The 26,452-nt window shown below is 39.1% G+C and overlaps 1 protein-coding gene across 3 annotated transcripts in view; it reads left to right on the top strand.

Moving 5' to 3' along the window:
* The window catches only part of phkb (phosphorylase kinase, beta), a 110,351-nt gene that overhangs the window by 63,352 nt on the left and 20,547 nt on the right, over positions 1 to 26,452 (top strand). For all 3 annotated transcript variants that reach the window (XM_042427718.1, XM_042427791.1, XM_042427875.1), the window contains 2 exons: positions 15,343 to 15,398; positions 16,263 to 16,356. In XM_042427718.1, coding sequence (XP_042283652.1) covers positions 15,343 to 15,398; positions 16,263 to 16,356 — 150 coding nt within the window. The remainder of the gene's footprint in view (positions 1 to 15,342; positions 15,399 to 16,262; positions 16,357 to 26,452) is intronic.

The following is a 26,452-nucleotide window of genomic DNA, read 5'->3' as shown; positions in this document are numbered from 1 at the left end:
GGCCAGCTCCGTTGTATAGTGTCTTCCTGTTTGCAGCTGTCGTGTTGCGCTGAAACAAAAGGAAAGCGAGCCATCAGGGAGGATGGCAAAGAACACCCCTGTAGAGATCAAATATTTGAACCTGCTGTGCTCAATTCAACTTAACTCTCACTTGAACAAAAGCCTGTCACATCATTGTACATTAAGGTATATCAACCCCGCCTGCTGCTGGATCTGGAGTGTTAGATGAACACGGGATTTGTGTTTGGAGCCAGGTGTGCTGACAGGAAGCATCTTGGCTTCTATTAGCTTCCTGTTGATGTTTACTGCTGACAGTGTACAAGCCCAAGCTTCACTATATGGGGGCATTTCACAGCACTCACACTTGCATTCACTAGTTTTGCCCCAGCACACAAAAGACTGAGGCACTTTTTTTGTGAGATTTTTTTCCAAACGTGCTCTCCTGGTATTTGAGAACAGTTCTTGATGAAATGCAAATAATCCGTGGACGAAGGGGAAATGATTATATGAAGGAGACCTTGCTAAAAACAAAACATTAATATGCAATGAATCAAAGTGTATTTCCAAACACTTGTTTGGTTGCTTGTTTTGAATAAATTTAGAGGCCAAGTACTCAGCTAAGTTTCCAGGCAAGGTGATTGCTTTTAAAGATTCAAAAACGTGTTACTGAAAAGTAAGAGTGAACATGTATGCATGTGATAGTAGACTGAATGTAGGATGAGTTATGGCTTGCATGGCCCCTCATTCATTATTTACATTTTTTTGATACTGTCATGATAACATGTTTCCTTGTATCTTTGGTTAGTTTCATTACATAATATTTACATCCAGGGTATTGTCGAGTGTACCAATCTGTACTCAATCTATATTATCCAGTTGGCGTTTTAGAGAATTCACATTCATTAACTCTCCTTTCTCTGCCTAAAAATTCCAGAAGAATGTTTCTTTTCTTTCTTTTTGTCCATTCAGAGCTTGCCCTTCTGCTTCTGCCCGTCGGTAAAAATGCAGGAAGTACCAAAAACAGTAGACTGAAGATGTGTTAATTTATTACCTTGAATTTATTATCAACAAGGCTATCTAACTACTGTAAAGATGGTGTTCATCAATCTGTGAGGCTGACAAAAACAAACAGAACTACGATTTCTGCGATGGGAATTTATATATATTATGTATATAGACTCTATATAGTCTTAACATATATACAGCACAACTGTTTTTTCTTGTTTATAAGTATGTAGAGAGAGACAGGAGTGCTTATTTTTTTATTTTCTAAACCTGCACTTAGGTTTAGACAATAAAAACAATAAGTAAGTAAGTAAAGTTCTTTCAGTTGCTTGAACTTTATATTTATTGCCTTCCCATTGTGTCAAGCATTGTAATTTAATTTGTCTAATTCAAATCCTTGTCACACAATCCTTTCGTGGTGGAGGAAATTCTTCCGAAACCAAATAATGATGTGAGCAGTCATGCAGCACGAGCACCGTTGGGGAATATAAAGGGGGAGGAATTGATTATCGGTATCAGTTATGACAAATCGAATCGTCTCTTGTACTTTCCTGTGGGTTAAAAAAACCTCTCCCATGAGGACACTCCTGTCATCATTCAGGATGCCACATCAGTACTTCAATACTTTATCAAGACCCTCAGATGTTGTGCCAATATCACACATTGTCCTGTAACGACCTTGCCACTTTAGCCTTGCCGTTGACAAATAGCTGACATTTCTCTGGTGTAAAAACAGCCGTGCACTCTTTGAGGTTTTTAACTATTGCAGATACATCTGACTGCACCTTGGCTCTCCGTGTGTGTCCTGCATGTCCAAAGGGAAGTGTTGGGACTGGTTTATAACTGTTCCTCTGCCAGCAAGCATAACAATGCAGTCTGTTAATTTGCATTTTTAGAGCAATTGTATGTGTGTGTGTGTGTGTGACAGAGAGAGAAAGAAAGAGAGCACATTAGAAACCATTATGCCCATCTGTTCACAAAGTTTGTAAGTACGTGTGTTGTGCATCTCACTATGTGTGTGTACATCTGAGTGTGTGTTAGTGTAGCTTGGCACCGGAAGTAAGGGCATATATCTGTTGCAGAGTCATTGTTAAGTAGCATTTATGCACTAGAAGTTGTTCACAATACTACTGTAATGGGAAATTGCTGATCACTCAATAAACACACAAAGAGAGCATTGTTAGGTTATGAAATAATGTAATCAAATAATACAATCAGAAGTATAATGCATCATAGTTCTGGAGACAAAGATACCACCTAGCTATCTTTTCTTTGTCTGGAAAGTTGGCAGTTACCCAGTCCCTTAAATACTACTTGTACAGAATTTAAGACATCCGTTTACTAACCTTACAGGTCTGCAACCAACCCTCAGATAGAAACACAAGTCAAAAGTATAACTAACCTAGAAACCGTCTTTCTTCACGACCATATATGACAGTGCATAAGCATGCACCAAGTAGCATCACAAAATAACATTACTACTATATTAAATTAAGGACAAACCACACTATCCTCTAAAAGCTTATCAGATTTACACATAAACATCTACATAACTACAGTTTATCTTATCACTGGCTCAGGTAAAAGTACAACAGAATAAACGTAACTGTTAAACACACAACTGAAAAGAACTAAGTTTAGAGTAGACATAGTACAGAGGAATTTAGAACATGTGTGAAACATAGACTAACACTAATATAACACTGATATACTCAAGAAATACATCAAATGATAACCTACTATTCAGTTTTCTTTCACACTACACACACACACATGCCTGGAAAATTACAGTGTCACACACACCATTTCAGATTTCAGGAGTTTTCTGCTCCATAAGAAAAAAAACATCACCTGTACAACAGTATGAGACATGCTGTCACCACTAGGCATGAGATTTTCATATATGGATGCATCAATGTGTATATACATATATATATATATATATATCTTTTTTTTTCTCTGCGGTGCCCGGGTGATTATGCACACACATCACACACACACACGGTAGTAATCAGGCCACTTATCTTCCTCAGCCTTCCCAGTTCTCCAGGCATGATATCAAAAAGGGCCTCTCCGACAAGCCGAGGCTCCTGTAACTCACACGGCGGCTTGCCTTTAATATCAATTGATTTTTTTTCTTCGGCTGCTTCACTCATAAGGATTCTCCGGCAGAGGATAATATTTCAGAGCTGAGTCCGGGGAACAATGTATTGCTTTCTCAGTCAGGGCGCCTTTACAATTACACCGGCCAGTGGCATGCAATCCAATTCTACACTTGGTTCTCCTCTGCTGAGGTGATTCCGCCCTCCTTCACCCTCCGTCTGTCTCCTCTGTTTCTTTTTCCTCTTCTGTTGTCAGACTGGAAGCATTTCCCTAAATCAAACTCTCGCCTCATCACCCGCCCTGTCATTATTACCACCAAATGACCTTTTGAAAAGATCCAACTTTAAAACGTACACAAGAGACATTCCTCTCTCCCCACAACCCAGACCGAATATGACTTAGCATTTCTTTAATGTGTCTCCTCGTCGTGACATATTTCGGCTAAACCCCTGACACTTTGAAATACCGTCATCAAAATATGAATCTCGGAGCTGCACAGAGACCAACTTCCCGAGGACGATACAGAGCCCCGAGTCATTCGTCTGTGCAGGAGCATGAAAAGAAGGGATTATATTTCATTCAAATAGTTTTTTTTGGTGGGGGGGGGGGGGGGGGGGGGGGGGGGGGTAAATTCCCTCGCTCGCTTTTCAACTTTATAAAAGTCTTTGAATGTTTTATTCCTTTGTGATGTGATGCTCGCTTGAGGCTGCCTCCCTCGTGCTGTGCTTTGCCAGCTGGCACACTGGGAGGGATCTGACCTTGAAATAGAGTCCCATTCAGTTCAGCTGAAGTTTTTTTTCACTCCGAGTTTCATTTAAATGATTAAATATTAAGCTGGAAGAGAAACAGGACAATTAGAATCCATGGAAATAGGCTCGGTCCATCAATGAATCAATCAGTTAATGAGTTAATAAGTTCAGACAGTTTCTGAGCGAAAGCTGTACTCTTCCCTCAAGACACACACACACACACGCACACACACAATCCCACCTGAAATCTCAGCATTTTCCTTGTCTTTTTATTCCTTTTCATGCTCACAAATAAATTATTTTTATTGTATATTCTACAGACACAGCAGGCAATTAAAGTACTGTTCTTCCATGAAATTGTAGCACTTTATTAATAAACCATTATGAGTAACTATTTGTATTATATCGTTTCATAAATACTAGAAGGAAAGTGGAAGAAAAGAAACAGCAGAAATCTAATTGTACAAAACAAAAACAGAACAGTCTGGGAATTCACAAAGTCCCTGTTTAGCTATCTGAGCTACCTGAGTACACACCGCTAATCAGATGCAGAGATGCTTTGTCAGCCACCTGATTTGCAGACCTACAGCTGTGTTCATTCATCTGCTGCTGGTACAAGTCATTTGCATGCTGTGTTTGATTTTTGATTGGTTTACTGGCGGAGGTGCTGAGATTTGACTCTGTGAAATGCTGTTTGGTCAGACAATTTACCTCTGAACCCTGAGACACCTGAGTGGCAGAGAGACTGAGACAGGAATGAAGACAGGAAGTGAGGGAGGAAATTCCAGGGAGAAGTATGGAAGGAAAGGGGTGAATGAAAGAAAGAGGAAAAAGGAAGGAAGGACAGGGCCACAGGAACAAGGGAGGAAGGAAGGTTGAAAGGAAAGAAGAAAAAGAGGGGAGGATGAGAGGAAAGAAAGATGAGAGGAGGGAAGGAAGAAAAAAGAAAAAGAAGGTAGAATGAGAGGACAGAAAGACAAAAGGGAGGAAGGATATAAGAATATGAAATAAGGATAGAAAAAAGGAAAGAGGTCAAAGAAACTAGTATGGAAGGATAGAAAAAAGGAAGGAAAGTAAAGAAAAAGAGATAAAGACAGACAGATGGAAAGGAAGGAGGAAGGAAAGAAGGTAGGATGGAAGGAAGAAGAGAAGAAAAAAAAGTCGGATAGAAGGACAGAAAGATGAAAGGAAGAAAAAAGGACAGAAGAAAAGATGAAAGAAAGAAGAAAAAGAAGGTAGAACAGACTGACAGAAACACGGAGGAGAGGAAGACGAGATAAAAGACGGAAAGAAAAGGAGAACGAAAAAGAGAAAGATCTCAGACACGCTTCTCATCTTGTGTCACAATTCAGTGCTTTTAATTTTGGGGGAAAAAAATTCAAATGAAGCGGAGCTGAAATTCATTTCTGTTCTGCGGAGACTCTCTGCAGCCTTCTCTGGCAAATGGCTTTTCACTTTGTCAAATTTAGCGGGGCTGTATCTCTGAGGGGCAGGACGCAGCAGGAAATATACGGTCGCACTTGTTAACAGCGTGTCTCAATTGTCCCATCTCTGAACTCTTTTATTTCCTTTTTCCACTTTCTTGTCTGTGCGGCTGATGTCTTGCTTTTTTTCTTCTAAGGCAGAGACATGCATTTTTCTAAAGTTAATTTCTGTGTCATTCATTTATGAATGCAGTTTTTTTTTAAAATGATAAATGTTTCTTTTTCAATTGCTGTAGCCAGTTCAGGGAAGTGTATTGTATTTGTCCTTAACAAGGTGAATGTTTTCCTTCCTGGGGAGTTTTACTGAAACAGCACAGCTATCATAAAATTGATTTAGGTTAAATTACAGGTGTTTTCTTCTGTTGGTCTCTTCTTTCCCTGAGTGTGTGTCTCTTCTCTCCATCACTGTGCAGAGATGAAGAGTCGAGGAGCTATTGATTCTAATTTGTTTGGTTTTCGTGACAGATGTGTGTAATCTCTATTCATTAATGTGCCTCTTTCATTAGTCATTCTGTGTGTTTGCTCGTGCATGCGTAGGGAAACAGTGTTTGTTCTTCCTGTCGCAGAGAGGTGCGTGAGGTTTGTCCACACATACACATACACGCGCAGAGGAAACAGACAGTGTTATTAGGCTGGGACAAAACAAATAAGAACACAGCTCTCTGACTCCATCCTTTGCCTGCGAGGGAGAAAAAAAAAAAATGTGTGCACAGAATTTAATAATTCGTGTTCTCGAATTGATATTGATTTTTGGTGTGAGACATACTCTTTCAAGCTCTGTCCCAAATAAATATCACACCAAAGAAGAAAAAGCCACAAAACCACAATACTGGAGCTGTACAGTACAGGTTAACTAGACTTCCTCTGCATACAGGACAATGCCTGAATGTTGGCTTCTTCACATTCCACCTCTCAGATTGGTCCATAAGTCTTACAGAGAGGGTAAAAGCCACACTTTGTGTGACTTTAGTTGTCGGGGGCGCACATACAGACCTCTTCAAAATCATAAAACAACTATAGGATTATGTCCATTGAGTTTATTAAATACAGCATCATGAATGATACAAATGTCTCCAAATTAAGAATGAGGCTGCGCACCTTTGTACACACAAATCAAAGCAGTGGTGCTTATTTCATTCATTATTTATAATTATTAATAATCCTGTCACAGCAACAGGATCAATTAAGACATGATGCTAATTAACATTTGGTACTTTTCTACATATTAGACAGATAAGCTGTAACACAGAGAACTTTATCAAGTCAAATGGAAAAAAGCAGCCATGCTCAGGATGAGCTCTGAGCCCCATCAAACCTGTTGGGACACCCAAACACACACACACATACACACACATACACACACCTGGAATACCGATGTCAATTTTTGCAGCTTTCTGAATCTAACAATTTGACAAAACGTTCACTTCATGCAGCTAGGTGTTGGAAATTCTCTCTCAAGCACAGATGACATCACATCACCCCAATCCTAGCTTGTCTCCATTGGCTCCCTGTTTGATTTAGAATTGATTTTAAGACTTTACTGATCGCTTTTAAAGGACATCTGGGTCTGGCCCATAGCTACATAACAGAAATGTTGACCCCCATATGAGCCAGTTTGCAGCTTTAGATCCTCTGGTGGGGCCCTTCAGGCTGTTCCAAAGTTGAGGCTTAAATCTAAAGGTGACCGTGCTTTTGCCATCAGGACTCCTCAGCTTTAGAATGACCTGCCAGAGGAGATGAGGCTCACAGAATCAGCGACTTCTTTTAAATCACTTTTTAAAACCCATTTTTATAGACTTGCTTTTATGTGATGTCCTCTTTTTATTGTTTTTATTGTTTTTATTTTTATTAATTTATATTTACAGTTTCTAATGTTTTTTTATTGTCTTTAATCTCTTACAGTCTTTATCTTTTATCATCCTTCTGTCTTCTCTCTGCTGTGTTTCTGCATCTTTTGTCTTCTTGTTTTAACTTTATCTTAACTTTACCTTAATTTTGTCTTGCTTTTATTTGGCTTGACTGGCTTTCTGTCGTTATGTTGCCTTCTGTCTGACAAAGCACTTTGTAAACTCTGTTTTTAAAGGTGCTATATAAATAAAGTTATTATTATTATTACCATAATTTTACATATTTACAAATGAGCCCAGCACTGTGAATTTCTCTGGGAAGAGACTGTTCAAAAGGATGCGTCTTAATCCCCATTTGAACCATTATCTCGCCACTCTCTAAGATGGAAGGCTGAATTTAGCAGTTCAGAACAGCTATTAACAAGTTTGTGCTCATACATGGTCCCCCAACATGTTGTACCAAATGGTCTGTTTATAGCATACCCCTGCTTTCAGTCTAACCCTTGCTATATTAGCAAGGCAGAAAATCAGGGACCTTATCCTTTTCATTGAAACTGGAGTTGTCAGAACTCTCAACTCCCTGATTGACAGTATTGTATGTTACATTCATCATTTACTTTGTTTTTTCATTAGATTTTTTTTATATAATCATGAAAAGGTAAAATAACAGCAGCTTTATCTTCAATGAATAGACATTTTTCAAACTGGTCTAGAACAGTCTTGCTCAGCACAGGGCAGTGACTGCGGTAGTGCTGAGTTGTTGTTTTCCAGGTGTAGACAAATGTCCTTTTGCAGCTTCAGCCCTCTGTGTTGGCTGCAGAGAGATTCCATTTAATGCTTTTGGACCAGACTTCTCCAATTCCTATAAGTGAGTTACTGTACAGTAAGTACCATAGTGAATCACTTTGTTTGATGATTGACTGTTGATTAAGGCCCTTTATTTGTAAAACCCTTTGACGTATGCTTTTGGTGAAACATTATAAACTCGACTTGACCAAACCAAACAGGTGCTCTGCAGGATGCTCCATATGAGACAAGAGAGAATCAGTGAACCTTGTTTAATACTTCCTTGCAGAGTTTCTTTTGTTTTCCTTTCTGTATTTAAAACCTTTGGCCAGACTTTGGTGTGCGTAATTATTTATGCTGATCACACCATCTGCCAATTCCTGCTACTGTATAACCATATACTTCACAGATGGCCTAAACCGCATCTGTTTTTTCAAACAGTCCTCCTACAAGGGGTCTCAAGTTAATATTAAATACTTCCCTCGCATTGTTTTCGCTTTGTTCTTCTTAATTCATGAATAAATGAATCTCATTTCCATATCAATTCAGTCGAGCAAGTTGGAGGCAAAACTCAGTGGTATTCAGTGATTTAATTAATGATTGGTGCAGCGGTATGGGTTGGTAGCAGGATGCCTGCGCTGTTGATGTGATCAACCTAACAGAGCACAAGTTCTGCATGGTGGCAACTCTGAGGTCTCTGCTGTTGTTCATGCCCTCTTGTGTACAGTGTTTATGTATTCAGTGTTCTGGTCTGGTGGGCTGGATTTCCCTCAGGCACTCGCAACTCTGATATTCTGTATCGCATGTTTGTGAGAGTAGTTCAATATTATAACACCAGCGAAATTGGTAAATGAAACAAGGTACTGTGACCCAGAGAGTATTTACAGGTCCTACGGATCCATAAAATGGATTTACAAAGTGATGGAAATTTAAAGTCTCAAAAATCTTTAAATGCAGTAATTTATATGCTTAAACCTGCATTAACTGATGTTTTGGCCACATGGAGGCAGCAGAAACAATCTGTAAACACCACACTTTTTTTAATGACTGGATCAGACTACACAATATTTTTGTCTTTCACAATGGTCACCATGTCAGATCAGGCAATCATAGTGCCATAAATTCTTGTCATGTCTTGGTTGGTAGACTTGCAGCACTACAAATATGACCCTGACCAATCATCGTTCTCGACCTTGCACAAGTTCATATGTCGTTGGTGAGGAGGGTCAAGATATTGTCAATCATGGCTACAGAAGCGCTATGTGTGATGCTGGCGGTCTTGTATTCTGCAAAGAAAAAGAAAAGAAAGAAAAAACGATTGTAGACCCGTTCCTGAGTGTACTGTATGTGAACATAAGGTCTGGTGAAAGAAAAAATGAATGAATGAAGGAGATGAGCTGCTGTTCTTCCAGCTGTCTCAGACACTAAGTGTGGCTCAGCTCAGCGGACAGCTGCTGGACAACTTTGACTCTCTGTGTTGGTGTTTACATATGTGTGCCAGAGAGCACTCATAATACAACAAATTCTGACATGCTAGACTTTTTGTCAGGGTGTCGTGGGGCGTCCCAGACACCACACAACTGTTCTTCGATTATATCACACTACAAGGCCCATTCAACGTTCCTGACGTTCATAATCGGGCCTGACACTGGAAATTTGTCAGCGATGACAAGATCGTGTCAAAATCAGGCTGAATTTGTGTAGTCTGATCCCCCAACACTTATTTACCAATCCAGCACATACAAGGTAAACTTAGCACTGATTTTGAGTTGATTTTGAGTCCAATATTCTCTCTACTTTTAGCTTTGTTTTTTTTTTCCTCCAGCATCTCCTGGGGCTCCACTATGTTCACTAGCTAGTCGCTAACTTTCCTGCTGTTTGGTGCTGGGCAGGTAGCGTACAGTGGGTTTATCAGGGTTTGTCATTGAAAACAGCTGCCTTGTGTGGCTGGAAATATGACTGATTAAAGTGGTGAGAGTGAATCAAAAGTTGTGGGCTGGAAAACCAAACTAATGAGCTGAAAGACACTTAAATGCTCCATAGAGCTGAGGGGAACAGTGGTTTTGTCACTGGGAGTAACCCCTTCCATGTTGCATACAGTCAATTTGATCCATTGCAATATAAAAATATGAATTATAGCATCTTTAGGTTTTTTTGTGATGCACTGTAGCCTACATTGAACACAGCTAAAGAATTAGAAGTTAAAACAAGTTACATTATAAGGTTGTATTGAGTTATCAACACATTCTTACTCTTTGAATCTTTATGGGCAAAAATTCAAAAATAAAAAAACCCTCCACCTTGTAATATGTTTTTTATGTTTGTATGTAAAAGGCACCAGCAATTATGTTGGCTTTATGGTCCTATGAACAGGACAACCAGAAAATATAAATACATCTCAGAGGAAATGCACCTCATCAGTTAGATCTCAGTAATCTGTGATATTCAGCTGCCCTTTAGCAGTCAGCAGCTGAATCCCCACTGTTTGTCCACCAGCAAACCTCCCTCTTAGATACATACACTGTTAGATATCATTAATCTGTGATGTTGCATTCTAGGTTATTTCATGACAAAGTGATGCAATTCATTTTTTGTGACTTACTCAACCTCCCTAAGCATGCCTTGTCTTCCTCTACTGCAGTCAGCGATTTCCAGTAGAATTTCCCAAGAGAAGCTGATTGAACTTGTAGCATTCATCTGTAGGTTTAATGTGTAGGTGGAGACGGTGTAGTGAGATGGAGAGAGCACATTTTTACACTCAAGAAGCATTTAATTCACATGCATGTCTGCTCTAAGAGGTAGTGCAAGACAGGGTTAAAACAACAGGCCGAACTTGTCTGTTTTCATCTACTCTGCCTCACTGAACACATTTGGACTTCATTGCTCTAAACGTCACATTTCCTGTTGTATTATTTATTCTATTGCTGTTAAAGTTTCATAATTTGAATCACCTGTGTTCAATTGCAACTAATTTGTTCTACCAGCTTTTTTTTTCTTTTCATTAATTAGCCTGAAATCCAATTCCAGGGAGTGGTACAAAGGTCTTTAAACCGTTACATCTGGCCTGAACTGTGCTGAGTTAAGATCCCTGGCTGCACCATCAGCTACATCTAGGGTCCAATATGATTTGTTAACCACCTTTAAGCAGTCTGCAGCAAAGCCCCCGCCGAGAAACGACACATCTTTTCTTTTCCGCTTCCCTCTCAGACTCAACACCATTTCTGTCACGCTACACTGGTTTAAGGGTGCCTCTGAAAAGGTTGTTTAAAGAAACATTTGAAGACTCATCTCATCTTCCTCTCTCGCAGTCGTGTGTCGCCGAGGTTCGACTGCAGTGCGCGGAGGAGAGAGTGAGAGGGAGTACATTTTTCCCGTGTTTCCATAATGCATTTCCATTTTCTCCTCCTTCCCCAAATGACTCCTTTGTCTGCTCAGAGACCAGCGCTAATGAGAGAGTTGCATTGCAGTATTTTGGAAGCCATTGCCCCCCCATTCATCAAGAGAGATTTGTGTTCCGCCGTCTCTTTTTTCTACTCAGCCTCCCCCTTCTCTCTGTTCTCTCTCTACTCTCTGATTGATGATAACTAGGTTGTTGGCTAAAACCAGCTCTTATCGACCAAACAAAATGGCTGCCAGCTTTCTGTATTTGTGTGTATTTGTGTGTGTGTGTGTATGAGAATCCACAAGCATGCTTATTTGTGTGTGTTCTGTCACCGAGTGAGAATCTGACTATTTATGCATGCCTGTATCGGTGCCTGTGTGCCTTCATGTAAGAGTGTTTCCATGTTCAATGTGTATGCATGTGTGTATCAGTATGTGTGTGCGCATCCCCACAATGAGAACAAGATGAAAGGCCACCGCTCCTGTGAGTCACAAGCTGCTGCCTGCTTCCTGAATGGCCCCCGAATAGACCCTCACTCAGTGCAATGAAGAGGATTGTCTCTGCTTGCGGTTCACTTACACACACACACACATTACCTTGCGAGGCAGCTGGATTCATGAGATCATGCGAGAATCCATCTTGTCAGTTTCAAGTTATGCACTTGTGTCCATACCACCGGCGGTTCTGACCAATCAGTGTCCCATGAGGATTCTTGTGAATCCAGCTGCCTCACAAGGTTAGACGGTGACAGACAGATGGTTCATCCAATCACCTGCCAAGTATTTTTTGAAAGCGCCTGCCCTTTTCCAAACAGTTTCCAAGGACGACTTCTCAGATGGTTCTGTGTAACAAATCATCTAGTGCGTCAGCTTAACACACATATATGAAATACATGTACAAATGGGATTTCTACAAATAAAGAGCAAGAAGATGAAAGGCACCGAAGGATACATACAGATATTTACTGTTGTATGTATGTACATATTTACATGTACATAAATGTAACAGTATACATGAATCTTGATTAGGAAAGCAAGAGAGAATGAAAGGAATGAACATGGTTTTACTCCTACCTATGTCATAGATTTACTCACGCTGTATGAGCCTTCTCCGGTAGGACCCTCCCAACTGTTCCCACAGCTCACCTCGTTACAAAAGAAAACTGGGAGTTTTCCGTTAGAGTGGAACTCCCTGTCTGAGGAGCAAACTCAGTGCTTTCTTTTAAATCACGTCTCATTACTTGCTTTTACAGGAAGGCTTTTTTATAGTAAATCTGTTTGCCTAGTTTCTATCCCTCTTATCGCTTTATTTCAATTGTTTTTATTATACATTTTATGTTTTTGTTGTTTTTATCCTGACTGTGTGTACTATTTTATCTATAAAGCACTTTGTAATTGTGTTGTGAAAAGTGCTATACAAATAAATTCTTATTATTCTTATTATTCTTATTATCATTCTTCTTCTTCTTCTTATTATTATTATTGTTATCATTATCATCATTATTATTATTATTGTTATAAACATACACAAATAAAAGTGTCTTTCTTAGCAGAAGATGATATTGACGGCTGCAGATATTCTGCATGTTTCAGTTTCCAAAAACACATTGATAGATTACATGTGTAGTTCCAGCCTTTGTAAGTGAAAAACATTCACAGATGTCTCTTCAGAACATTCTTGCTTCATTTGCATGTGATTTATTCAGTGTGCAGGTCCTCCACTACAAGACAAACAACTGTGACGTCTCTTTTCTGTCTTTTCACTGATTGTCCATAGCCTAAAGGGTCTGAGATTACTGCAGAGAAAGGACTGTTTGTTCCTTCTTTTCCCCTCTTCTCTCTATTCTATCTCCGTCTCTCACCAACATGAAATTTGTGTTGCTCTTTTGGCCAATTGTGACTGTCTCCATATCGCTGCATGTACTGCTGTAAAGCGTTACCTTGACTGCCTACTTCTGAGGCCTCAGCTGTGAAAGCCATGAAAAGCCTTTTGTTTGTACAGCTTTAGTCCAGAAAGCATTGTTTTTTTTGTATACTTGGGTTTTTTTCAGTTTTTATCTTTACTTTGTCCTTTTATGATAGCATTTATACAGTTTCATTGCTACATATCTTGGGGTTATTGTCCAACCACATTGTTACAATATTAAGAAAGCAATAATAACTGAAGAGCTGTCCTTTAGAGAAGCCTGCACATTGATTTAGAAAAGTGTTTAAAGAAGAGAAGGCTAGACTTATTCAACATTTTTATTATCCAACAATTTGTCAGTCTGTCCAACCTCTCTACCCTGTCTGTGGGACTCAATCATAAGCTCATTTGATAACTCATACTTCTTACAATTATCTAGTTTCATTTTAAAAAGAAAGCCAAGTAATTTTATGAAACAGCTGGGTACTATTTTTTTCAGCAGACCTAACTCAAACAGAAGCATTAGTACATTTGGACTATTTTAGTGGTGTTTTAATACACATTTGGCGGTCTTGTGAGTACTTACAGCAGCAGGATGGTGTTTGTGGGATTGAAAAAATAAACTACAGTGTCCATGTTCTCGGTAATGAGGGAACATGTTCACCCAGTGCTATGATCTGGCTCACTAATGTGTTTTTAATAGTTTTTGGACAGACGAGGCTCTATGGCACAGAGTAATAAGATAAATCACGCTTTTGATACACAGGCAAGATTTAGTAGGTGGATTAGTTCATTGCTGATTTGAGTTTTTCATGGGATTTTCTGGCTATAAGAAAATAAATATCACCAGAGTTATCCTTTAAACTGTTAAGCTGAACAACTGAGTTCACCTGTTTGGGGTTCAAACTAGACACTGCTTTTATAAGCACTGTATTTTACAAGCTTATTATATGTTTTTTTTTAGTTTTTTTTTACTATACCTATCAAATAAAAGTAGTGGAGTAAAAAAGCAAAATATTTCCCTCTGAAATGTAGTAGAGTATAAAGAAGTTTAAAATGGTAATAGTACAAGTATCTCAAAATTGCACTCAAATGCCGTACTTGAGTAATTGTACTCAGTTACTAGTCACTTCATATAAAGATGTTAAATGATAGAATGACATGAAAAGCAGCAAATCCTCACATTGGAGAAGCTGGAACCAGAAAATGCTTAAGATTTCTACTTTATAAATGGCATAACATGATAACCAAAATATCCATAAGTTAATTTGTTTATTATATCTCTTATCTTGGAAAGAAAATCAATTGAAATGTCATGCCTCCCTATCTCCCCTCTCTTTGTCGTACTTCTCCATTCAAATGTAATTTCAGTTTTCAACAAATCTCACTTTTTGGGCACCAAAGTGGAAAAAAATGTCAATGTTACCAGCCTGATGTTTCTCTGATCTCTGTTTTTCCTTCCTTGGCACATCTCCCTCATCCTTCTAATTCCTAGCTCCTTCCCTCCCAGCCCACTGCTCCCGCATCTCTCATCAACCTTTGTTGCTTATTCGGAGCTTTAAATTATGTGAGAGTGGAGAAAACAATAACACAGGCTGCTGTCACTTAATGAAAGAGTGAGCTGAATTCTGATTTCAACCACTGTCTGCTCTTCTCTCTCTGACACACACACACACATACACACACACACACAAATGATCAATTTTATTGAAGTCAGATTAGTTCTTTGCCAGTGTGCTTTATTGGTATGGATGTTAGATTAATAGTATAACTAAAGCAAAGAAATTAAGCAATAAAAGAAGTGAGAATGTAAAAAGAATAGCTACTACATAATTGTGAACATATAAAAACAATATTATTGTCAATCTGAGAAATAACAGAACACTTGGACCTAAACATTTGTAATCCATCCATAACGATTCAACAGGTTTATATGAAATTCACAGTGTTGCCAAATGAGGAATGTTTTCACAAAAATAACCACACAATACAATGTTATATAACTACTGATGTAACATATGCAACATGTAGTAGAGATGTGGTTCACATGTTAATCTCTCTGTTCTCTGTCTCTCTCACAGGGCCCCATAGAGAATGATGTTGTGGTTCACGTGTCCCTGATAGCTGAGAGCCAGAGGTAATGTGTGTGTGGGTGTGTGTGTGTGTGTCTATGTATATATATATATATATATGTGTGTGTGTGTGTGTCTCTTAATGTGCTGCAGGCCATAAAGCGAGGTTATTTTCTCTCCTGTTCGGCTCGCTCAGCGCTGTAATTGTGCTGAGCTCATAAAGCTCAAGCTCGGCCTGACCTCTGCCATCATCAGTCACTCTTCTCATCGTGTGCGTGGGTTCGTTTGAGTATGTGTGCGTGTGTTCGTACACTGTGATACATGTGTAAGAGTGTGGGTGTGTGTGTGTGTCAAACAGGGTCAAATGACTCTGTGAAGCTTGTTAACCTGTAGCTTCAATTACTCTGGCTGGCAAGTCCCCATCAGGACTTGTCTTTCTCACCGCAGTCCTCTTATGCTCGCTAATATATACTGCAGTTCAATAACAGCTACAGCTTTATAATAGATAAAGGTTTTACAATGAAAATGATTAACATTAGTTTTATATTTTCAAAGACACAAGCCCGATAGATTTATTAACATTCTACTGACACAGCTGCAGCTTCACAAGGACTATAGACTTGTAGTAGCTGCAGATTTTCATGAGTTACAGATTTCTTAAAGGTCAGCAGCTGTTGTTACAGAATAGCATATTTATTAGGAGATAATTATTAGATATAATTCACACGTTTTCCCCCAAGGAATATGAAATAACAAAGAATTGAATAAATATATTTTGTGTCTGATTTAGGACTGGTAAATGGGTTGTTTTTTTAAAAAAATTTTTTTTTGAAAAGGGTACCTGTGCTAAAAAATACACTAATAGCTATGTAAAATGCCTAAAATTATAGTTTGTAAGATTGTAATTTTGTGTGTGTGTGTGTGTGTAGACTCCAGGTGTTTCTGAACACCTACGGCATTCAGACCCAGACGCCCCAACAGGTGGAGCCCATCCAGATCTGGCCTCAGAAGGAACTGGTCAAGGTAACACAAACACACATTGATCAGTTCCCGAGTTTACAATCAAGCATTAGTTACTGTTGCAGTGCTAATGCTATGCTATGTCCAGCTTTCCATTCTTACATAGCACATATGCACTTTACAATGATAACGGTGGCAAAATTCATAGTAATTTTTTAAACAAAGGGGCCTTGATTTCAGACGGAGTTGGACAAAAACTGGCATTTTAGTAAATAGGGAGTGATGTCTGACCCAGCCGTAGAATTGTTCTTGTTTTGCAGAGTAGAGCTAGTTACCTCTAGTATTATGGTACAGTATTATAAATAAAAATATGATTAAAATGGTATTCTTTTTAACAGAATACAGTATAACATTCTTGGATGAGCAACACAGAGGTTAGATTTATGCTGTGTTGTTCATATTTTCAAATAATAGGTTATAAAAAAAAAACAGAAAAGAAAAAAGGCTTTGAGGAGTAATGAGTTTAGCTGGAGGTTTTTATTTGGCTTCCCCAAGCCAAATAAAAAGAAGGACAAACTAGTATATACTAGCATTCAGGACCACCAGCTCCCATCTTCAAGTTATGAAAGGGGAATTTTCTAATGTTACCTGTAAAATAATGTTTACTAACTAAATTATTTTCAGTGTAGTTAAAATGTAATACTAGTCTGGATAGGGCAAATAAACACAGTGTTTAATCCATTCCTTACATAAATGCTAAAAGTGAAATACACCATCTCCCAAACTCTTTATGCTCAGAGTATCTCTTACTACACACACAACTCAACTTGACGAGAAATGCAAGGCTTGACAGGCCTGCTGTGCCTAGTTATGGTTGCTAAGCTATGATTGTGCAGGGAATGGTCAATTGAAACCTTGCTGATTGCAGACATTTTGCAGTGCATGATTAGCTGCAGTGCTTTGTTGCTTGGTTTGATGTCTTTTCCCTAACTGTAGAAAAGGAGATTCACATTCATTGTCCTCTGCTATGAATAGTTCTGAGGATATATAACAGGAGAAAACTGTGATAGACTCAAACGGATAGCTCTCATCTGAAAAGGGAAGCCAATGTGGAAGTGCCTTAAACCTGCATTCTCTCTAAGAACAGGGGGCAGGGGGTGACTCCACTGGCCCCCAAAAGAAGTCCAATTGTACGGAAGTTTATGAGAAAATGACCCTACTTCTCACTTGATTTATTAACTTATGATTGAGACCTAATGAGTTTATGGTCTCAATCAATAGTTTCAAGTCTTCAATACAGCATGATGTCCTGAACTTATGGTCCCATTTAGAGTTAAGTAGACAATAAAGTAGGGTATGCTTTAGGGCATGGATACCTTGTGATTGACCAATGACTACCACTGCGATGATGTGGATTATGTAACTTAACCATGGCGTATCCCCAGATTCACAGAGTATAGGCGTAGCTGTTGCTTTCACAGCAGCCCAGTATCACACCAAACGTGTAATACACTGGCTGGTTGGGTGGATAGGTAGATAGTTAGATGGCAAAAAGTGGTCTTAGCTGCAGGAGATCACTGTTTGCTTCCCACTTCCAACTGCGAGTGTTACGTTTTTTTTAACGAGTAACTACAGTTGTCGTGGAGTTTACTGTTGCCATGACAACAAAGGTCGCCTAACTTTAAGGATACAGTAACTTTAACCCACACCACATTTAAGTGATCATTTTAACCCAAACCATGATCTTTCCCTAACCCTAACCAAGCCAACCAGACCTGAACCACAGCGTTGTCACACCATAAAACATGATTATTTTATTTTATTAAGCACAGACAAATTATGTTGTCCTGCTGATTACTGCTGATAGAGGTGCCATATTAGAAAATGCTCCTAACGTATATGCATGTATTTTTCATGCCTAAGTGAGGCAAAATGTGACACTGGCCCAGTGGACCAGCAGGTGTATTACATACTTTGGCATGATACCAGGTTGTTCACAGTGTTTTTTCAGCTCATCAAAGTTTACTGTAACATTTTGGTCGCCTAAAAAAGTCTAGAAAAATAGAAGCATTATCAAAGTTAACCATAGACTGTAAATGCACCATGCTAACCAAGCTAGCAGCTAGCGCTAGGGTCAGCTTCACCTTTTTGGCCAAATATGGTCACTTCTGGCTCCAAAAATCAAAGATGGCAATGGTCAAATTCAATATGGCGACAGTCAAATTGCCAAAGTCGAGGCTTTGAAATGGAAGTCCACAAACCAATGGGTGACGTCACGGTGACTACGTCCATATTTTTTTTTTACAGTCTATGGATAGACTATTGATGCCATCACAGCGCCACTACACAAATCAATCTTACAGTCAGCCAGATTACATTTCAGCAGTTAGCTATCAATATCCCAGAAGAACTTGGCTCAGCCAGTACAAGATTTCCTGCTCTTAAGATTTTCCTCTTGATTGTCCCATCAATCACAGCCAAGATACAGGTTGGTTGAAGTGATTGATTAGTTGAGTAGTGATTGTTCATGTTGATTGATCAGCATAATGGTGGAGCTGTCACTGTGTCACTTTGGCAAATTGGAGATGTGTGGACCTAAGCAGCTTCCGAATTTGTTCACAGAAGGGTATTTTAGACAGTTCTTTAAGAGATTGAAGATATCCCTAAATGTTAAATTGTGATATTCAGAGCGGGTAATTTTGAATCACTTCCTGACAACTGTTTTACTCTAGGATTTGAATACTTAGAGGTCATACAAAGTAGATCATTTGCAGAGATTGAGGAGTTTCTGAGGAGAACATAAAAAACCTGCTGTTGGATGTAAAAAGTGACTTTACTAACTATTGAAAAGTTCAGCAAAACAGATTTTTTAAAAGATCTTTGAAATGATGTAGTTTTTGAAAGAGCTTAGTAGGCATCAATATCACAATACTTATTCGACCTTTGAAAGATAAGCAGAACAATGCTTTGTCATGTCAATCACACTACTCCCACTCTTCTATCTAGTATGTACTCTGTCTGCTTTAGTTTCCTGTCTCTTTCCTGTTGCTTTCTCCTCCCATAAACTGAATCATTTTTTACACTATTCCCCTCAGACATACTCTCAACATCTATACCTTCATGTCTGTTGTTTTTAACCAGCTCTCCTTTTGATCTGCCCTCTTTTTCAAGCCAACCCACCTATATTCTGTTACAACAAAAACTCCCTGTATACAGTTTATTAACTCTCTGCTGTCTTATCCATGACTAATCCCTAGGCTCTTCCAGGTCTGCTTTTTAGGGTTAGGGTTAAGGTGAGGGTTAGGGGTTAGAACATCTACACTGTCATGACTTTTACTCGTGTTATGTGATAGTATATTTAAAATAAAACAATTACTTTTCCAGTTCTAATATTCTGGTTTGTCCAGACACAATATATTATGCAAAATGGCTACCTGAAAATTTTGTACATTTGTCTTTGCAACTAAAAAAGGAGAGGTAAGATAAAAGAATTGTTTTAGACTCTGAACTTAAAGAATCCTGGTATTTTTCCAACTTTGAAGAGGATCCAAAGTGGAACCAGCTATCAGCTGTTATTTCCATACCATCCACTCTACTTCTTTCATCTGTCACAGATTATACCATTTGTACTACCAAATACCATCATATCATCACCATCAAACTCTGGTCTCTTCTCAAAGTACTGTCCCTCATCTACATGTCTGTTTGAAGTCTACTATCTCCCTGTCTTCTGTCTCTCCTCTGTCATATCCGTCACCCAAACCCTCCCTGGCCTCTGTTCCTCATCTGTCATGTCTGTTATGTGGCATCTATTTTCCCCGCCACCTCCTGTAAACAAACAATTTCTCCTATCATGTCATCTCGTTGGGCTCTGTTCTTTTCTCTAGGCCTTTCTTCCTTTTGTCCCTCTTTTGCTATATCCATCACATCCGTTTCTCTAACCCTATTCTCCCCTCTAGGCCTACATCCTGCCCCGCCCCCATTATGTCCGTTACACCAAACAGCTCACCCCTCCAGGTCTATCATCTGCCTTTGAACTGTCATACCTGTTACTTTTTCCTTCTTTCCCCTCTGCCTCTTTCTGCTGCGTGGTGCTCAGCCTCTCAGATGGATATGCAATTGTGAGTCAGAGCGGGCGCTGTGCTGAATATTAAATCCAAAGCCCAGACAGACGTTCCTTCCTCGACAGAATCTGTTTATCTCGGAGTCACCACCATCTCCGGTGCTGCAGGCTGCATTTGCTCACCTCACCTCGTCCCTCGCAGCCGTTTGATTGTGTTGACAACAGCTGCCTGAAAATGGGAGAGTGGCAATTACATTTTGCAATGTGTTATTCCCACACGTACACCCTAAAGCTTATCCCCTTGCAAATCACTGCTTTGCCCAAAAATAGCCTTCTGTTAGGTAAACAGCAATACATGTTCCTCTCTCTGTTTCATAGCTGATATGCAACATAAATGTCCGACATTTTCTCTGTTGTGTCTCTCGTTCGTCTTCTCCTGTTATGTCAGATGCTAATGAATTTGCTAAAGAGACACATTGAATAAAGATTCGAGGTCTATTCATATTTTTGTACATTGTAACAATTAGCCTTGACAACATTTTACTCACCACTTCAGTAATAGAGATTTGGGAAATGGGGACTCCAGCGAGAATGATGTTGATTGAAACAAAACGCGTGAGCCTCCCTCATCCTCTCAGAAAACTTCAATTTAACATTTTAAACACGTTTTAACTGAAAAGTAAACTCAGTCAATTTGATATGCTATGCAGTCTTCTAAAATTACTACACTGAGTTCCAGGAGACTACTTTCTGTGTTTACTTTCGTTAGAGGTGTGATGATGACTATGATGAATGTTGCATTACATGCATTTAACAAATCCATCCAATGGAAGTGGTGAGTAGAGTGTTATCATGACAAATATGGACAAAAATATAAGAAGAGGACCCAGGTTGATAAATAGCAGAATTTCCCTTTACGCTGAAATTAAGTAATTGGTTGCTGTAATCATTCCTCCGCTCCATGCAGGCCGTAAAGAGATCCCGTCTTACATTATTCTATATGAGCTGGTGGTTAAAATCTGCAGTCCTTGTTTTGTACAAAAATACAGTCTATAAGGTTCAGCAGAGACTACTGTGAGGCTTTAGCAGGCAGAGTTAGTCAGATAGTGGGTATCCTCCAAAGTTACAGTCTTTCTAGTACAAATTTCCCTCTTTTTTATCAGTGTCCCTCTACCATATATAGCTCAGCAAGGAAATGTTGTTGGGGGAAACAGAGGGAGGGGCAATTTAGTACTAAAAAGATTGTAATTTTGGAAGACACCCACTTGATTTGACTGACTCCAACTTAAGAAGCGTAATGTTAGCTTCTGTTGTAGTTCAGAATTAATTTTTGCACAGAAATAGGAGCATGTGAGTATTGTTTAAGACGAACATGAAAAAATACAAACCTATAAAGACCTTTAATGCGGCGACCTAGTGGTTAGAGAAACTGTCACAGAACCAAAACCAAATTCAATAGGAATTTATAGTATCATTTGGAGCTGTCTGGCAAGACGCTGAACCCCAGCCTGTACATTCACTATAAGTCCCTCTGGATAACAGCATCTACCGTAAAAGTTAATCTGTTATGCACATTTTGTGACACCAAGAGTTGCATTTACGCTCTTCAGCGCATCAACCTGGCAGCGATAAAAATGTTCAGAAACCTACTCCTTTCTGAGCTCCTATGAAACTGAGGAATGTCCCAGTGGTGAATTAAAAGTTATGCAGAGTTTGCCAATAAGTAGTCGTACAATTTTGCACCTTGAAGCCACTGCAAAAATACAGCTTGTATTATCTCTCCCACCTGTCAGGCTTGCTGTTTGTGCTGCGGTCAGTGGAAATGCGAGGGAATGAAAGGATGCTTTGATAGGCTGCTTGTGTGTTGTCGTTCTTCATTGGTATTCTGCACACAGGAAGTGTTGGGTGCAGAGGTTCTTCTAACCTCCCTCTGCTTTTCTCCCCCAGGTCTTATATATGTCTTTTAGGGCATTTATTTGCACTGTCACTTAATCCTCAATTAACATTTGTCTTCTTTTATAGATACTGTACCTTTTCTTCTTTTAGTATAATTTCTTTTAATTGCTCTAACCCTTGCGTTCTCCTGTTGTGTTCAGCTCAGGCTTTTCAAAACAGCGAGCAGGCGCACAGGAGTAGCAGAGCACCACCTTTTGGTTGATTCTATGTATTGCAGCTGTGTTGAGTTGGGAGAATGCGGCAGCAGGTGACACAGCTCTAAGAAGCTCTTAACTGAAGCCCCACAGTAATACTCTGGAAACTGAAGCTTCCGTATTCTCCTTGCTGCCACCTCTAAAAGCATTTCACATATTGCAAAGGGAGAAGGCCATGACCTTTTTCTCTCTTTCCCTTTTATATAGTAGCTTGGTAATTACCGCTGTACCTGTAAGAAACAGTCAAGGATTTCTATTCATCTGATGTCTGTGATGCTCCAAGTTGTGAAAAAGACATCATATAAGACAACCTTGTTGATTGTAGCTTGTTTTGACTGTTAAGGTTTGAAGTGACTTAGCTGAAACTACAGAGTTTTTAGTCTACCAATTAAATGTGAAAATTGACGTCAGCTACTCTGAGCACATTCAGCCAAACCCTGTTGAGCATGGATGCCAGGCTCTCTCCCAGCCTCTGTACACTGGACATCCTTCACTGCTGATGTCAACATTTTTCAGCTAACAAACTTGGAGTACTTGGACATGTCCTAGGACATGACTTGACTTGATTAAGCAACAGTACTTCTTCTGTATAGCCAGAGGGTGCGGAATTATAGTGTATGGACAAGTTTCAAATGTCTTAAATGAGTAAAACAGATCTGCAAACTGGGTAATAAAAATAGTCATTTCACTAATTTACTGAAGTGTAAACCACAGCAAGAAAAATACTCAACTGGTTGATATTTTAACTTTAAAGGGATACTCCACTGATTTAGTATTGAGCTTCCCTAAAGTTAGGCAACTCACAAGAGACAGATTTTTAAAATGATGTTTAAATTCAAAGCTGACTTTTATGGGTCAAGCCTAAAAACTACTGGATCATACATTCAAGATTAATTTTCTTGCGTACTTGCATACATAAAAAAATGACCTCCCATCCCACAGCAGTGCCACAACAACAGAAAGGATAAAGATATATATCTAAAAATTCCCTTAAAAATGACAAAAAAACAAATGCCAATTTTAAAAAAAGATGACAGCAGCATAGTGCATTAAAATGCATTTAGAGAGAAATGCATGTAATAGTTCGATGTTTACAACTGGTGCATTTCAATGAGTAACCAGCACTGATGGAGGAGGTTATATATAATCCATTTTACTGTTCAGAGAAAGAACATTAGCCAGCATGATTGTTGGAACTGCCAATTTGTATGGGTTAGCAGTTAGCCTAATTTGCACTCCTCCGCGCTTGCCCTGCTTCTGCGTCCTGTCGCACCACTTTCGCTGTTTCCTTTCTGGTGCAGCTCCAGGCAAGGCTGTGGTCTCCTTTGGGTCCACTGGGCGTAGCAGACCAAGCTTGCTCAGCTGATTTAGCTCTCAGCCATTATTTCTCATAGCAAAAGTCTTTGTTATGAATGTCCAAAAGAAACTGACAATCATAGACATATTTCCCTTGCACTCCACACAATGACACAGATGTAGAAGTAGACATGGACAAAGAAGACACTTCATAGTTAGAACTAGGAGGGGCCACTGCAAACATCGGTCGTGCCGCCATCACACCAGCTCATGGAAAGACAGAGAGAATACCACCAACGAGGACCCCTTAGTTTCTTTTCTTGTCTTCACAAAATAACTCTTAGCATCCCCAGTCCAGTTTCTCCTTTGGAAAGTTGGTAACAGTGGCAGGTAGTGGTTAGCAGTTGACAGCTAGCAAGTTGTTTTGATTAAAAAAATATATCCAAAGATATTACCTCTTCTGTTCTTGCTGATTAATGCTGTTACCTCTTCTTTAGAGTCCTTTCTGAAGATTATTTGAAGATTATTTTTCAAAATGTCCCACTTTTTAGGTCCAAGTTTGAGATGTATTAACAAGCTCATATCCTCAAATGTCTCTACCTGCCTGCAATACCCATGTCTTTCAATCTCTAATGCCCTCAGTTTGTAACACAAGCTTCCTGTGATAAATCTTGAAATCTTCAAGCCCAGTCCGTGATAACCCAGATGATGTCATCAGAGTTATATTCTCAGATTTGAAGACATCGTAGAACTGTTTTCACACGCTAAGTAATACCCACCATAATAATAAAACATGTAAAATTGTTAAAGTTCCCCTTTAAAGAAAAAATATTCAAATGACCATTACCAAGAAATACCAAGAATTCACCGTTCACTAAACCCCTTACCCAAACAACAATTTTCCAATCATACTGTAGGTGGGTGGTATTTTGTCAGTATTTCCAAAAACAAAACCAAAGAGCAATAGTGTGTGGAATAACTTAAACAGATTGCCCGCTCTAGCATAAGCTGCAAACATAAGCATGTTAGCATAAGTAATTTACTGTAGTGACCTAGCGTTCAGTTTGCCAAGCTCATCGGCTGGTCCTTAGCTCTTCAGATTAGTACACAAATCCTCTCCTCTTGTAAAAGTAAAACATACTGTTTCAGGCTAAATCCAACTATGCACTACTTGTTTAAGTGTTTTCTACATGGAGTATCCAAACAGTAAAACATTTTTATTTATGATACGAATACTAGGATTAACTAGCTTCACCAAGAACAATGCTTCTCCTTAAAAATCTTCTACATAGATCATCATGTGATGAGGATGATGACTTTTTGCCTGGGACGTATAACCATCATCTTAGTCATTTAGCATTCATGTAGCCATTATATGCATATTTGAAACCCTTTTTTTAGAGTGCTTTTTTTAATAAAGTGTCACCTCTTCCAACCCCTGCCCTTCTACTATAGATCCATCTTTTGGGGGGACAGGGGATGTTTAGGGGGAGATAGCAGGTCAACAGTATATGCCACATAGAAGTGGTATACATCATCTGAAAGCTGGGAACCTGAAGATAAATTTGAGATGCAGCTTAGCACTGTGTGTCAAGTTTTTCTAGCCACAAACCTATAATAAACATTGTGTTTTGGTTAGGCGCCTATTCAAATATTGAAAGTTTAGAGTGTAGAGAGGGCTTGGAACATTATGATGGAAGTATATAATGGCCATTCCCTGCTCCTGCTCAATTATGTCACATAAGTTGTTGCAGCAATTTTTGGGTTGATACCATTTGTTACACAGATTTGGGGCAAATTTAACCTTTTTTGAATTGATAAAAATGGTCAAAAATCCCTCCAAAATACCACATAAAGACACTAAGACCTTGAAGAACACCACAGAAAATTCATGCAGTCATCTGGTATCAAAAACTTTTTATATTTTGGAGATTTCTGTAAGAATTGCATTTTTTGGTGATTGGATAGCAAGCACTTCTATTTTGGAACTTGCTCAGAAACCCCCTTATTTTTCATATACCTAGGAAAGCCATATATCCTCTGGATGCCCTAGGTCTCTAGTTTGTTGTTGTAAAGTTTCATGAGACTGATTATCCTAGAGGTCACAATAGGTCATTTTATACAGTGAGGTCAAGTTTCAAAAAGTGGTCTCACTACAATGAAATGGCTACTATGGGGACTAACATCTCACGTTGAATCCATAAGAGTCTCAACTTTCCAGTCATATCAAATTTATGCAATTCTAAGACTGTTTATGGACCCCAGTATGCAGAAATATTCAAATACATTATTTTTAGATTAGGTGAAAATAACACATTTACACTGCATGTAGAAAACTGCATGGAGACTCATGGGTACCCATAGAACCCATTTTCATTCAGATATCTTGAGGTGAGGTTTCCATGCCAAAATTTAGGCTAACTATGGAGCATTATTTAGCCCCCTTTGTGACATGCTAGCATGACATGGTTGATACTGTGGGCACAGTAATGTCAGCTGAGGACACTGGCGTCCTCAGGGAGTGGAAGAGTTAAATCATCTGGAGAAACAGTTTTTCAACCAACTCATGGATTTAACATTAATTAGCTATCTAACTACAGCTGATAAATTCAGCTACTGACAGCTGTTAGCCTGGCATCTGCCAGAGCAA

The sequence above is a fragment of the Thunnus maccoyii genome, chromosome 1 (genome assembly GCF_910596095.1).
Source record: "Thunnus maccoyii chromosome 1, fThuMac1.1, whole genome shotgun sequence".
Lineage (NCBI taxonomy): Eukaryota > Metazoa > Chordata > Actinopteri > Scombriformes > Scombridae > Thunnus > Thunnus maccoyii.
This window is presented reverse-complemented; position numbering and strand designations above follow the sequence as displayed.